Source organism: Protomyctophum bolini (genome assembly GCF_963924005.1).
Source record: "Protomyctophum bolini genome assembly, chromosome: 2".
NCBI classification, from domain to species: domain Eukaryota; kingdom Metazoa; phylum Chordata; class Actinopteri; order Myctophiformes; family Myctophidae; genus Protomyctophum; species Protomyctophum bolini.
The window spans coordinates 42,367,459-42,381,405 of record NC_137863.1 but is presented as its reverse complement, the minus strand read 5'-3'; the positions used below and the strand labels follow the sequence as shown (position 1 = coordinate 42,381,405).

General features: G+C 44.1%; 1 protein-coding gene across 2 annotated transcripts in view; it reads left to right on the top strand.

Moving 5' to 3' along the window:
• Positions 1–13,947, top strand: part of LOC308324835 (uncharacterized protein) — an 80,918-nt gene that overhangs the window by 62,174 nt on the left and 4,797 nt on the right. For both annotated transcript variants that reach the window (XM_080777144.1, XM_080777145.1), the window contains 13 exons: positions 561–668; positions 1,207–1,260; positions 1,783–1,836; positions 2,460–2,621; positions 5,184–5,291; positions 8,867–8,974; positions 9,511–9,564; positions 10,850–10,957; positions 11,958–12,011; positions 12,140–12,247; positions 12,747–12,800; positions 12,989–13,096; positions 13,790–13,902. In XM_080777144.1, coding sequence (XP_080633270.1) covers positions 561–668; positions 1,207–1,260; positions 1,783–1,836; positions 2,460–2,621; positions 5,184–5,291; positions 8,867–8,974; positions 9,511–9,564; positions 10,850–10,957; positions 11,958–12,011; positions 12,140–12,247; positions 12,747–12,800; positions 12,989–13,096; positions 13,790–13,902 — 1,193 coding nt within the window. The remainder of the gene's footprint in view (positions 1–560; positions 669–1,206; positions 1,261–1,782; positions 1,837–2,459; positions 2,622–5,183; positions 5,292–8,866; positions 8,975–9,510; positions 9,565–10,849; positions 10,958–11,957; positions 12,012–12,139; positions 12,248–12,746; positions 12,801–12,988; positions 13,097–13,789; positions 13,903–13,947) is intronic.

Genomic DNA, 13,947 nt, shown 5'->3' with positions numbered 1-13,947 from the left:
CGTACGTACGACGTACGTGTGTACGTGTGTACGTCTGTAATCCACGTAACTCGAGAACCGCACACCACCACAGGGAGTGCAGTGCCTGGGTGTCAAGTCCGTCGGATAGCCGGTTGTCCAGAACCAGCACAAAAGCCTCTGCCCGGGCTCTGGACCTGATCACCCCTTATATCTCCATATATGGAGCTGGCCTGTTCTGACACTTCATATTTTGGGCATGCCTGACACAGAACTCACAATGGATGTTCTGACATCTGCATAGACTCTATATTTGGGCATGCCTGACACAGAACTCCATAAAAGGGACACAGACGGAGCTGGGCCTGTTCTGACATCACAACGATGTCCGACTCTCCCATTGTCATCATCATTTATTTAACTCTCGACAAGGCATTACTTATTTAAACGGCGGAAGGACATTTTTCAGAAAAGCACCCGCTTTATAGATTACTTTAGTTTTCTTTTCTTTTCTTTTTTAATTTTTTCTTTATTTTAGTAATGAAATTAATTTCAGCGCAGACGGGCGGGTTGTAAAACTGTTTACCATCTTCTCCTGCCAGGGTGCTGACGGTCAGCCTGGAATGAAGGGAGACCAGGGAGAGGGCGGACAGAAGGGTGACGCCGGCGCCCCTGGACCCCAGGGACCATCCGGTGCCCCAGGACCTGCGGTGCGTACTATTTGATGTATTACCATTGGGTTGTTCTTGCTTACTGTAAAGGGGTCAGCGGTGGCCGAACGGTTCGCGGAGCGGTCTTGATACCGGAAGGTCGCCAGTTCGTATCCCCGGACCGCCACGTTAAAATTGCCACCGCTGAAGTGCCCTTGAGCAAGGCCTACCATGAAATGTTCTATGAGCAGGGCCTGGCTGTAAACAACTTCTTGTTCTTAGTTCTTAGTACAGTTACCCTGGCTAAACATAGTACCTTTGCTTTGCTCTGCATTACGTTGTAAATTGTAATTGTAAGTGCAGTGTTGATTTTGACAGCAATAGTTTGATTTAGTTTAGTCAGGCTTTTGAATAACATTCAATTCCGTTTTAGTCATTATTTTGTTTTGTCATCTGAAACGTTAGTCTAGTTTTAGTTGAGTAAATATCATAAGACATTTTTTGTCCCCTATCTACAGGGGACTTATTTATATATATATATATTTTAATAGAAAATAACTGATATATCAGACAGTAACAGAAGTGTTTTCTATTGCAGGGTCCCACTGGTGTTTCTGGACCTAAAGGTGCTCGCGGTGCTCAAGGACCTCCCGTAAGTGTTAAACTTTTGATCTTCAGTAATGAGATCCTTATTATTACTGTCATTTTGACGTAGTGCTGCACAATTAATCACAAAAGATTCAGACACCTACTGTGTGCAATCTCCTTTCTAAATGTGAGCGAGAGTCGTGCAGCACTAGTTGGCTCGTCCGATTCATTTGAGTTACTCTGAGGTTCAAGTCAAACACTTTGATGTTTGTCCGTTTAAAAAGCCACAGTAGTTGGCTCCAGGTGACACATTTTGGAACGTAGTAATGTTCAGCAACTACACTACAGACTAAAGACAATACATTATTTTGATGGGAATAAAAAGAGAATCGTCATCTCGATTCTTTGCGGAGTAAAATCGATATTCACACATTTTGAGCAAGAATCGAGCATTACCATTTTGACGCTTCTCTAGTGTTTCGTGTGACTTTTCCTTTGACCGTGGGATTATTTCAGGCAACATTTTGGGACACTTCTGATGGTTTTGGTGGGTGTTTGTTTTGTTTCTGTGTGTCTCCTTGTTCAGGGTGCCACTGGCTTCCCTGGTGCTGCTGGACGAGTCGGACCTCCCGGTCCCAATGTAAGTTCACGCAACCTTTTTAACCTGTCATAATATTGTTTTTATACCTTTTATAATAATAATGTTTGTGTTTTTTCCTTCATTAATTAACCCTAGCCCTACTTGATCATACTACAGCAGTGATTCCCAAACTTTTCAGCTCGAGACCCCAAAAAATGTTTGCCCGTTTGGGACTGCTATTTTCACTAGTTTGGGTTCCCGGGGGAAGACATTAAAAATGTCTCTATTTGGATCTCGGGGCTAAAACGTTTGGGAAAACACTGCTTAACCCATTCTGACCTGAGATCAGATTCATACGAGGTTTCCACTGGACAAACACTGGTCTGATTAACCCATTCTGACCTGAGATCAGATTCTAAAAATGTCAGTCGTTCTTTGATTTTTCAAAAATAGCAGACCTACAAGCTCGTAGCGCGCCACTCGGTGGCGCGCTATGAGCTTGTAGATTTGCTATTTTTCAATAGCTAAAGCATAACATGATGCTAACACCAAAATGGGTTCCCGTTCAGAATGGGTTAATAAAAAACATTCAATTCCAAACCTTTTGCTTCTTGGCTGGGGCAGAAAGAGAACGTATACCCCGTATTAACGGTTGCACCCTATAACTTTCTCTCCCCATGCAGGGTAACCCCGGCCCCTCCGGTCCCGCGGGCCCCCCTGGCAAAGACGGCCCCAAGGGCGTGAGAGGAGACGGCGGGCCCCCGGGCCGACAGGGTGACGCCGGCCTCCGCGGCCCCGCCGGTACCTCCGGAGAGAAGGGCGACTCCGGAGAGGACGGTCCCCCCGTAAGTGGCTTTGATTGATTCATGAGCTTATATAGCCTCAGTCAGAAATTGTCACAAATATACACAAAAAAAGGAAATCATCAAATACACGGTTAGAAAACGTGTACAGTATGGGGAAAATAGAGGAGCTCTCCACAATACAAGTAGCACTGTCATTTAGGACTGTCACCATTACGCATTTAAGTTGACGATTAATTATCACACAAATAATTGCGGTTGTGTTTTTTTTGTTGTTGAAAATGTATAGCCATTTTTCAACATGGAAACGATTATGCCAAAAAAAGAATGGCGATTATCTCAAACTATGGCGATTAGACGATTATGTACTAATTGTGACGACCCTAAGTGTTACACCATTTGCCACACACACACACACACACACACAGGCGCTCCTACGCGACACAAACATTCAGTCGCAAGCCTTACATTAGACAGCCTCGATGGACATGGTCAGTCACTTACTTCGGAAGAGCCAAAGGAATGACTCTTTACAGTGCATGTTCTCTTATTATTATATGTCCAATCGTTCCGTCAGTCCACATGTGGCAATTTCACGTGTCATGGACGCAATCAGCCTCGCTATCAGTGTATACGTCAGTCATTGACCGTCAGACCCATTTCTTTTTTTCCCCGAATGACACACATTGGAGCCATCAAATCTGTAGACCTGTAGAAATGGCAAAAAAATAATATGGGTCAGGAGAAGAAGAGGAGAAAAAAGCAAATATAAATATATATCTCGGAGTGCAGGCGTATAATACCAGAGAAGAAGAGCACAGTGTGCTTCAGTACCTTTCGAGTCAGTGGGACATTATTTTCTTTCTTTTATAATCACTAGTGAGTGAGTCAGCACGCGCGTCATGGATGCGAGCGTCACCGGCGCTTCCCAGCCTGCCATCAGGGCCTTATAACCCATTCTGACCTGAGATCAGATTCTAAAAATGTCTTCTATACATCCTGACAGTTTTCCATTCTGACCTGAGATCAGATTAAAAAAGAAAAATCTTCCATGTCAGTCGCAGCTACGATTAAAAAAAAAAATAGCAGACCTACTCGTAGATCTGCTATTTTTCAATAGCTAAAGCACGACATGACGCTAACGCCAAAATGGGTCACCGCCCAAAATGGGTTAAGACTGCAGCTCAGGTGATAGACAGCCTTATAATGGGAAGCGAAAGCTCTCTTCCCCCATGCCTCCACTGTAACGTTCCATGTGTCAGCCGCTTATCACAGCGTGATTGAAAGCACATCTCGGGATGATTCAACGCTCAAGCAGCCAAGACTGTGTCGAGACATCCTTCCGTCTACAGTATAGGGACTGTCCTTCAGACCATGAACCGTAAACGTCAGAAACCTTAGAAACCTGCCCTAGGTCGTCATACACACAGTGTGACACAAAAGTAATAGAAAACGTCGGTCGGTCCATTGGAACCAGTGCTTTGTTGACTAAGACTAAAACACTTAAGGTTCGCATCGAGTCCACCGAAGTATTAGGCTGAGAATGTGACCCTAAAAGACCTTTTTTGTCATAGTATCAGTCAACGGAATCAACACGGCGTGACCGATTTGGAGTGATCGGAGAGGCTGTGGCACACTGCGGGACCAGCGTGCCAGAATGCATTTGGCTCGCGTAGCGCAGAGTAGATCAGAGGCGAGGCGGGGCGGGGAGTTGACAATGATCTAGATCGGTGTGGAACTGTGGATGACGCAGCAGGGAGTTGCACGGTCTCAGGATAAGGGATAAGGGATAAAGGATTATGACAGGAGGAGCGGAACACATCAAAATAGAATGGAATGGAAGTATAGGACAGAAGCTTCTTACAACACAATGCTGTGTTGAAGAGTAACATTACAATACCACTAAACTGTACATTTGTTTTTTGTTTTTTTTGAGGGGTGCTAGCCCCTCCAACATTTGGCTTTTGGGAAACTACGTCATATAGGCAACCAAGTCTATGGACTTTTAATGTTTGTTTACTGCCGTAAACGTCATGTGACGTCATGCGGTACAATATAAATACTAGGGATGTCCCAATCACGTTTTCCTATATACAGGATTTAATGTTTGTTTTAAAAACGCCATTGACAATGAAGGGAAAAGTTACGTCACATTGCCCCTCATTACGTCACAGTGTCTCTGTATTGTTAATGGCGTTTAATGTTTGTGTTGGCACCGTTTGTTTCACATCACCATTACATCACCTAATCAACATGAGTTAGACTTTAATATATTAGCGCCCCTCACTTCACAAGGGTGTGATTTATTTTTTGCTTTTTCGGATCACGTGATCGGATCGGTTTGACAACCCTAATAAATACCAAAGGAGTGAGGTGCCCCTCACTTCACAAAAGTGTGATTTTCTTCACGTGAAAGGAATGATAAGTATTATCCAAAGAAATGGTGATTCAATGAGCAACAAAGTGTCGATCAATTAGTCCATAAATATAAAATATAAAGAGCACATTTACAGAAGTTAGACTCCTAACATGTTTCCACCCCTCACAGTAAAACTCTCCCTTCTCTTTCTATTCCTCTCCCTTCCTTCCTTCCGTCCCCCCCAGGGTCCCGACGGTCCCTCAGGTCCTCAGGGTCTGGCCGGTCAGCGTGGTATCGTGGGTCTGCCTGGACAGCGCGGAGAGAGAGGTTTCCCCGGGCTGCCTGGACCATCCGTAAGTCCCTTACATTTTCAACCTATTCTCAATGGGCTATATGCACAAACGCGCCATTTTGGAAAGAACTTGCGGGGCCCCTTCCCCTACTTCCTTCACATGTGTTGCCGATAATACTGATGAAGGCTCTGTTCAAATTCTGGTCAAACAGAGTCAGGGTGCTGCTGTTGTGCGTGTTGGCTCACTGGAAACACTCTGCTACACACCAGTGGGTCTCAAAGTGCCCTTGAGTGGGTTCTAAATGGCCCTGTAGAGGTGTGTGACTTTGAGTTATGGGGGGCCTTGAAATTAAAAAGTTTGAGAACAACCGAACAATAAATGGAGCAGAGGCTAGCCTTAATTAGTAGCATTAGTAACACCTAATAACAATTAGGGAAGCGGCCCGGAAGTAGGAAGAGTTATTCTGTGTACATAGAGCCAATTATTATAATTATTATTATTATTCTTTTTTAGAAGAACTCTTTATTGTGTGCAAAAGGTTTCAGTGAGTAGAATTTGGTTTTAGCTGAGCAATTATATGAAGATGGGTAGAGAATAGCCCAAATGTGTCCTATACTGCAGAAGAGGATCAGCTGACGGAAGATCCACAGACGCTGCTGGAGAGGCTCATGCGTGAAACACATCCCCATGTGATGCTCTTCCGCTTGAGTTGTCAGACACAATTCCCAGAGCTCACAGTAAAAGCAATGTAGTGTTTTTTTCTACTATTGTGCAACATGTACATGTCTGTCCCTGTCCACCACTGTCTAGCCAAGAATAGACTGTACGTGACAACCCCGATCGTTATAGCCCACTGGTTCCCAAACACCGGGTCGGGACCCAAGCCAACCCAGAAAGGCTGGCCAACGTTGAAGCCGCCGCTTCATGGAACCGCAGGCTGGTCCATGCATTTAGCACGAGGAAACCCTGTAGCAGCAGCTGAGGTTTAACATTGAGCACTCGGTAGTGGTTTGACTGGGGAGGCATACTTTGGTCCGACATATCATTGGTTCGAAGGAGCATTGGTCCGACTCGGAGATAGGGTTGGGGGTTAGGTTTAGGTGTGCTGCCCCGTGTTCGTGGTTATGGTTATAGGGTGAGGGTTTGGGGTAGGTAGTCAATCGGACAAACGGTATGTCGGACCAAAGTATAGTAACCGGTTTGACTACCAAAATGTGGTGGTCAAATGCGAATGTATAGAGCGTTCTTCTGGCTGCTTCAAAACGCCATCACTAACACTAAGCAACTTCCATTGAAATGAATAGCAGGAGGGAGGGGGGGGGGTCTATGGTCGGGACCCATTATGGGTCTTTTAATTATTTCAAAACATTTAAAAAAAAATCATTCCCCAAAAAAAGCTAAACTTTTCAGGAATTACACTAATAAAAAGAAATTCAGTAACTTCGTGAAGAAATAAAAGAGAAATCTAACAAATTCCAAAACTCCTAAACTAGAAGAAAGTAGTGAAAATTGCCAATCTACAAAGCTCACAACGCGGCGCACAAAGTGGCAGGTTTGGGAACCACTGCTTTAGCCCATATATCCCCACCCGGAAACAACAGATAGGTCCCATTTTGGTAACAAGTTACCTTAGGCAGGTAACAAGTTACTTTGGCAGGGAGTAGTATGTAAAGTAATAATATTACTTTTTTTTCTAAAGTAACTAGTAATAGGTAATATATTACCATTTTTGAGTAACTTTTCCAACACTGTCCCTGGATCACAATCAGTGTAAAACCCTTGGCCTCTGGCCCCTGGCCCGTGGCTCAGCGGTCCAGGCACCGTGGCTGGTAATCCAGTCTGGCAGTGTGCCGCGGGCTCGACTCCCGATCCCGACAGCTCCCACCACATTTTACTGTCAGCCTACTGTGATTCTATTCCTCTGCCCCCAAACCTTTTACACTATAACTAGACCATTGCTTACTATACTATACTGCTGTTGATTAAATCATTATCATCAAAAAAAATACCTTTCTGGCCTTAATAGCCCATACTTTCAAACAGAACAGTCCTATATCTGATTGCATTAAACGACATTAAACTCACTTTGCCAAGTCACTTTGCCACTCGATTTGCCACTCTATTCCCCATTCACTTCACACATGCATGCGCATACCCTCTACTGTGGGGATCTTGTCCTCTAGTGACATCACTGTTGTCAACCACTTACAGTAAGACCTTCAATACTTTGTCAATATGACAAATAGCGAAAATGGCCGCTGCACAAAGCTTTTACAACGCATCGTGAGCTTGTATAACCGTAGACCTGACATTGTCTAAATATTTACGTTTTCTGAATTTGGTTTTGAAAGCGTTCACCGGTAGTGATATATTCCCCCCAAAAACCGGGTATGGCGGTATAGGGTAAAAGTGTTTAACCACACAATTCATCTTGGGTCTCACTCGATACTGTGACAAGGGGATTGAACTCTTAATGCACCTCCTTCTCACCAAAGTCAAAGTGAGAATTGACACGGCACAAGTCAGGGCCACTCTCCCTCTCTGACATGCGACTGCTGACAGGATGACACGTTCACAGGGTCCCTACTCTCAGCGTCCCTCCCAGGCGTGGGGTCGGGGGGCCGGGGATGTGCCCACACCATTAAACATTCAGCGAGCCACATGAACGCATGACGCAAATAAATGAAACGTGTGGCACAGATGTCACTCAAGGATGCTTCAAACATGCTTTAAAAATGATGCAATATTCAGTGTCTGTTAAGGTATAACGGTGAGGTTTTTGTAGAGGCGAGTATTCTACGAGTCTTTGACACTCTGAAGGCTCTGTGTTCACGCTACAGTTCACTGGGAGGCCACGAGGCAACCACAGACACCGTAGATGCATACAGTAAGAAGTGACGCCACGCCACATGTGATCAATGATCATTTGACTATATCGTCACCCTATCGGCTGCTTCATTGTGGCTTTTTGACACGTGCGATAGCATACAGTACATATTGTTGTGCTACATATGAAAATATTGTTGCTGTCCGGACCATAAATCAGTGCTATTGATTGAACACCATTTACAGCTGTGTGTTGGTTCAAAGCACTTCAACAAAAACCTCCTAACTCCTCGCTGGATGTTTCTTTTTCTTTCTTTTTTTCTTCGTTTCTTTTGGAGTTGGTTTCTTCCAGACAGCAGAGATATGCTGAACCATACAGTACTTTTGAATGCACAGATTGATTGATTGATTGATTGATTGATTGATTGATTGATTGATTGATTGATTGAAAATTGTATTCACAGTATGTAGAATGGATACATTTCAAACTAAAGCACAGGAAAGCACATATAAAAAAACTGCTCTGGGGGTAAAACTATAGGAAAAGCACTAAAAACTGAGACAATTTATTCCCTCATCTCGCTTTTACAGGATTGTAAATCTGTTTTCTTTGTGTCATTTAGGACTTGTTTTCCTTTTTTCCTTTTCAGTTTAAGCTTTCAGTTAAAGCTTTCAGCTTTAACAGTTACTCCCTGTGTTGTTGAATTGTTGAATTATTCACGTTCTGTTGAGTCATTTAAGTATTACGTGAGATCAAAAAACAAAGAGACCAAGTATAACCAAGCTGTCCTTTCCTCTCCTCTCCTCAGGGTGAGCCTGGTAAGCAGGGATCTCCCGGTGCGAGTGGGGACCGCGGACCTTCCGGGCCTGTCGGACCCCCTGGGCTGACTGGACCTGCTGGAGAACCTGGCAGAGAGGTGCGTGTGTGTGTGTGTGTGTGTGTGTGTGTGTGTGTGTGTGTGTGCGTGAGCGCGCGTGTGTGCGTCCAGCCGTCGCACACAAGCACAGCATGCATGTTCTCAGAGTCTTTGCCCTGTCTTCTCATTCATCTATTATTTAGTCCCAAGGAATCCTAAGCCCCTTTTCCTTTCAGCCCACATCAAGCTGATTAAAAATCCTCCCGCTGCTACAGTGCTTCCTATATAATGTAACACATGTTTGCTGCTATCTTGGTTCCTCTTTAGATATACTGTGTACAGTAGGAGCACGACAGAATCGTGATTCAGCTACGTATAGGGTTGCTGCTACCGCATGACTCATGTCATGGAATTCTGTATCAATTAGTAAATGTCGAGGTACACTTGAACGTTTATAAGATAGAGGTGTAATACATGAATACAAAAAATGCGGGACAAATCTTTGAATATATATTCTTTCGACGTCAGGCCTAAATGTTGGGATATTATTTTGGGATATGAGTTGATATTAACATGTGATGTTGTCGTGACAACAGGGAAACCCTGGATCTGACGGACCCCCGGGCAGAGACGGCTCCGCTGGAATCAAGGTGTGAACCCTTTCATGTTGTCGTCTGAATTAATTTCCTCATTTGCTTCAACTGGGCCTTGGGGCCATTCTCCACTATTACTGTGCCGTGCTGTGCACTAACTATAACTGTGACTATCGTTTATTTATTATTATTATTATTATTATTAATACAGTTCTGTGTAGTAATAATAGTTGAAATGAAGAAAATGCCAGCACTCATTGTATGTCCTTTTTATATGAATGTAATTTACCTCTGACGTTGATAACGAACGCATTTCGGCCTGTGTGGCCTTCGTCAGCATTATCAAATAATAATAGGCTATACATATATAGCCAAATAATATAAACAAATATATTATATATATATATATATATATATAATATATATTATATACAAATAATAATAACTTACAACATGATACCGAGCAGAGAAGTTATCATCAACTGTCGGGAGGAGAAATTGTATGTAACAAACCGTTTCTGTTCAGGAAATAGGACAAAATAAATCTATGTTCCAGTCGATCCGGTGTATAGTTAGCTAGTCGTGGAATCCACAGCTTTAACCACCCTTCAAAGCATTGAAATAGCCGCGTGAGCTTGTGTGGATTCAACTTCGCCAACACTCTTCGCCAAAGTACACACAGTAATTTACAAAAAAAAAAAAAAAAAAGAACTTCAAAGTTGAAATATTTAGTTTATGCCCATCAAGGTTTCTGACCAAACAGCGACGACATCTTTTGAAGGTGTGTTTTTGAAGCTTACCAACCCCCAGTACTGAGCGAGGCTTCTTCACCAGTTGATTCTGCCAAGCGGCTGAAGGCTTATTTACTGGGGGAGAGGCCAGACTCACTCTGTTGTTGAAAGATGCACACAAAATATCATCCTCTCCACAGAACCTTGGCAGACCTGAAAAGCGGTCCCAAGGCTCTGTTCTGTTCTTAAGAACAAACGGTTTAAGAACACTTTTGAACCGCAGTCCAACAGCAATCAGGCTCTTTTAACTCTGCTAGGCTTATGTACTGGACTACGTACATAAGCCTTACATAAGGCTTTTTAGCTTTTAGTTTTTAGTTGATGTTTTATCCCCAGTGACACCTTTTTAATTATTTTTTATGCTTTTTCATAATATATCGATCGATCTGTTTAGTTGTGGGTGAATCTACCCGTCGCGTATCGATGTAGCCGCAGTTAGTCAACTGGAAGGTGCATCACATCAAGGGGACGATGTTAGGTTTGGCCCAAAAAACGAAATGCATTGTTTTCACGCCTGACATCCTGTGTGTTGTTTCCCGTCTTATTCGCAGGGTGACCGCGGTAACACGGGTCCTCTCGGTGCCCCCGGTGCCCCAGGCGCCTCCGGAGGGCCCGGCCCCGTCGGACCCACTGGCAAACAGGGAGACAGAGGAGAGGCTGTGAGTACTGAGAGCGCTTCGGCATCGTGGTGCTTGTAGATCTGCTACTTTTTTTGAAAAGTATTGAAAAACGTGTGCGGATCTTTGAATATAATTATATTCCTTCCCAGCTAATGTTTTTAACTCATATCTTTGCTTCTGGGGGGGTCCCTGGAACAACATCTTTTCAGATGGGGAGGGGGGGGGGGGGGGGGGGTCGGCGGCCGATTACATAACATTTTTGGGGTCCTTGACATGTAAGAAAAAGTCCTTCTGCACACCTACAATGGACGGGTGCGTCGGATAACTGGAACTGGGAAAGAATCGAGGTAGAGGAAAAGAACACTGTCTTCACTTGAGTTTAGATTGTATTGAGCAAAGTTTCGGTCGTCAGACCTTCATCAGGCATAAATAAAGAATAACTGACAAACAGTATTAGTACAACTCTGGGATCAGCGGGGGCCAATCAAATGCCCCGCGCCAATCCGTTACCATGGAGATGGGTCCTTGACATGAAATCATTTGAGAACCACTGACATAGAAACATCAGGTTTTTCAGAAAACTTTCTCTAAATACATATTTTATTCCATTCTATTTCAATGGACAAGGTTAGATTATCAGAGTTACCGAGAGAGGCTTTTGAGAGTCAGATGGAACAGGATGGCTACAATTGAACATGGCATTGTGTTGCACATCCACTCGTATAGCGCTTCCACAGTTGTCATTGTAAATGACATTGAATTGAAAGGATGAACGTTACAGCTACAATAGATTTGATCCAGGATGAACTGGTGCCGTGTCGTGTATGATTGCCGCATGACGCACGGCCAATTGTAGGTGCGCAGACACGGCTGGGGAAATGTAATTTAATTCAAAATGGGACAATTGCCAGTAGACCGATGACTAGACTACCATTATGCGGAAATCTTAGATAGTCAAATCAAACCATACCGCCTGGAATATCCTTTCCTCTGCATATTTCAGTTATCATTTCATAACCGGGTGTTTCTTTTTCCTCAGGGTGCCCAAGGCCCATCTGGACCCTCGGGACCTGCTGGAGCAAGAGGAATGGCTGTATGTGTCTCTCTGAATGAATACACACATTTAGAACAAAAACACACACACACACATACACACACACACACACACTAGGAGCATTATTTAATTACTAACAACTTTGCTGTGCGTGCTCTCCATTTCAGGGACCCCAAGGACCCCGTGGTGACAAGGGCGAGGCCGGAGAGAACGGCGAGAGAGGACAGAAGGGACACAGAGGTTTCACCGGTCTACAGGGTCTGCCTGGACCTCCCGTAAGTACTCTACTGACTGTACCTAATACTGGATTACAATGAATAAGTACTCTACTCTGTACCTAACACTGGATCATCACAATGAACAGACCATTACCCTTTTAAAAGCGTCAAAAGACGATCTCAGAGACGAGAGCCCAAGTAGTTAAAGGCGTCAAAAAGACGGTCTCGGTTAAAAAAGTCTCATGCACACCTGATGGGCTCAGAGATGCAGGTGCGTAGGCAGGGATCAATTATACAAAGTACACAATGACCCGCACACACACCGTCTGCCCTGGCAATTTGAACACTTTCATTATTCAAGCAACGTTTCTTCAGGCATCTGAGAGAGAGAGAGAGAGATGCCCGAAGAAGGTCTTTGACCTGAAATGTCGCTTAAATATTATATCCCAAAATCGAGATGCCTGATAATGTATGAATTGTGTGTCGCTGTTAGTTAGTAGTCATGAGTTCTTTCAGTATTTCATCTTCATCGTTTGTTTAATATGTTTCCGTATAGGGTCAAGCTGGTGACCAGGGTGCTACCGGACCTGCTGGACCTAACGGAGCAAGAGTGAGTACACAAAATATATTAGAATAATATAATATCCATGCAGTTATTGTTAAACACGATGAACGACACGTTTCTATCAACTCTCAATCCCCTCTCCCACGTAATTCAGATAATTGTGTTCACACCTGGAAGTTGTTGAGAGCTTAATTGATTAATGAATCCTCTATGGTTGTGTGTGTACCTAATAGGGACCACCTGGACCTGTTGGCCCCGCTGGAAAGGACGGCTCCAATGGCCTGCCCGGACCCATCGGACCGCCTGGACCTCGCGGTCGCTCTGGGGAGTCTGGTCCTTCTGTGAGTGCTGCTGTCAATTCAAATTGACCTTCTTGTGACTGGTGGAAAGAAGTACTGAAATGTCATCGCGACGCATTGTGAAGCTCGTATATTTTTCGAAAGGCCCGAAATTGTAGATAGTTAGAAGTATAGAAGTAAAAGTACAGGTTACTTAATTTCCACCACTGGAAATGGCCATTGGCCACATTGGCCACATTGGCCATGGCTTTCCGCCTCCGAGGAAAGCCTGTGTTACTAAAATCGTCCGTGTGATCTGGTCTAGGCGTGGTTTTGCCGAACATAGTTCCAATGTTTGGAACTATGACAATTTCCGTCAACAAATAAAAACTAGACTAAAATGTTAGGGAGGGACTAGTGGAGAAGAGATCCAGTAGAACTAAAAGACAAGTCCTTTCATGCTCGGTTGCACTCTGAAAATAGCAGATCTACGAGCATGTAGATCGGCTATTTTCAGCATGTAAACCAAGTGTAAAATCTGACCATTATGACAACATCAAGGCCTGCCAAAAATACATTTTAATCGACTAAATTAACTGTAGATTTTGTCGACTTAAAATCGTAAAATGATATTTAGTCCAGAGATTAACTGAGATAGATGGAACTCGAGATAGAACGAGCGGTGAGATCACAAAGCAGCGTGTCGCGCTCATGGTCTAATCCTCCCGTTGTTTGTTTGCCTCCTCTCGCTCACAGGGTCCCCCCGGAAACGCTGGTCCCCCCGGCCCCCCCGGACCCCCTGGACCTGGCATCGACATGTCTGCCTTCGCTGGCCTGTCGCAGCACGAGAAGGGCCCCGATCCTCTCAGGTACACACATAATACTCAGTGGCGGAAAGTATACATTTACTGCAA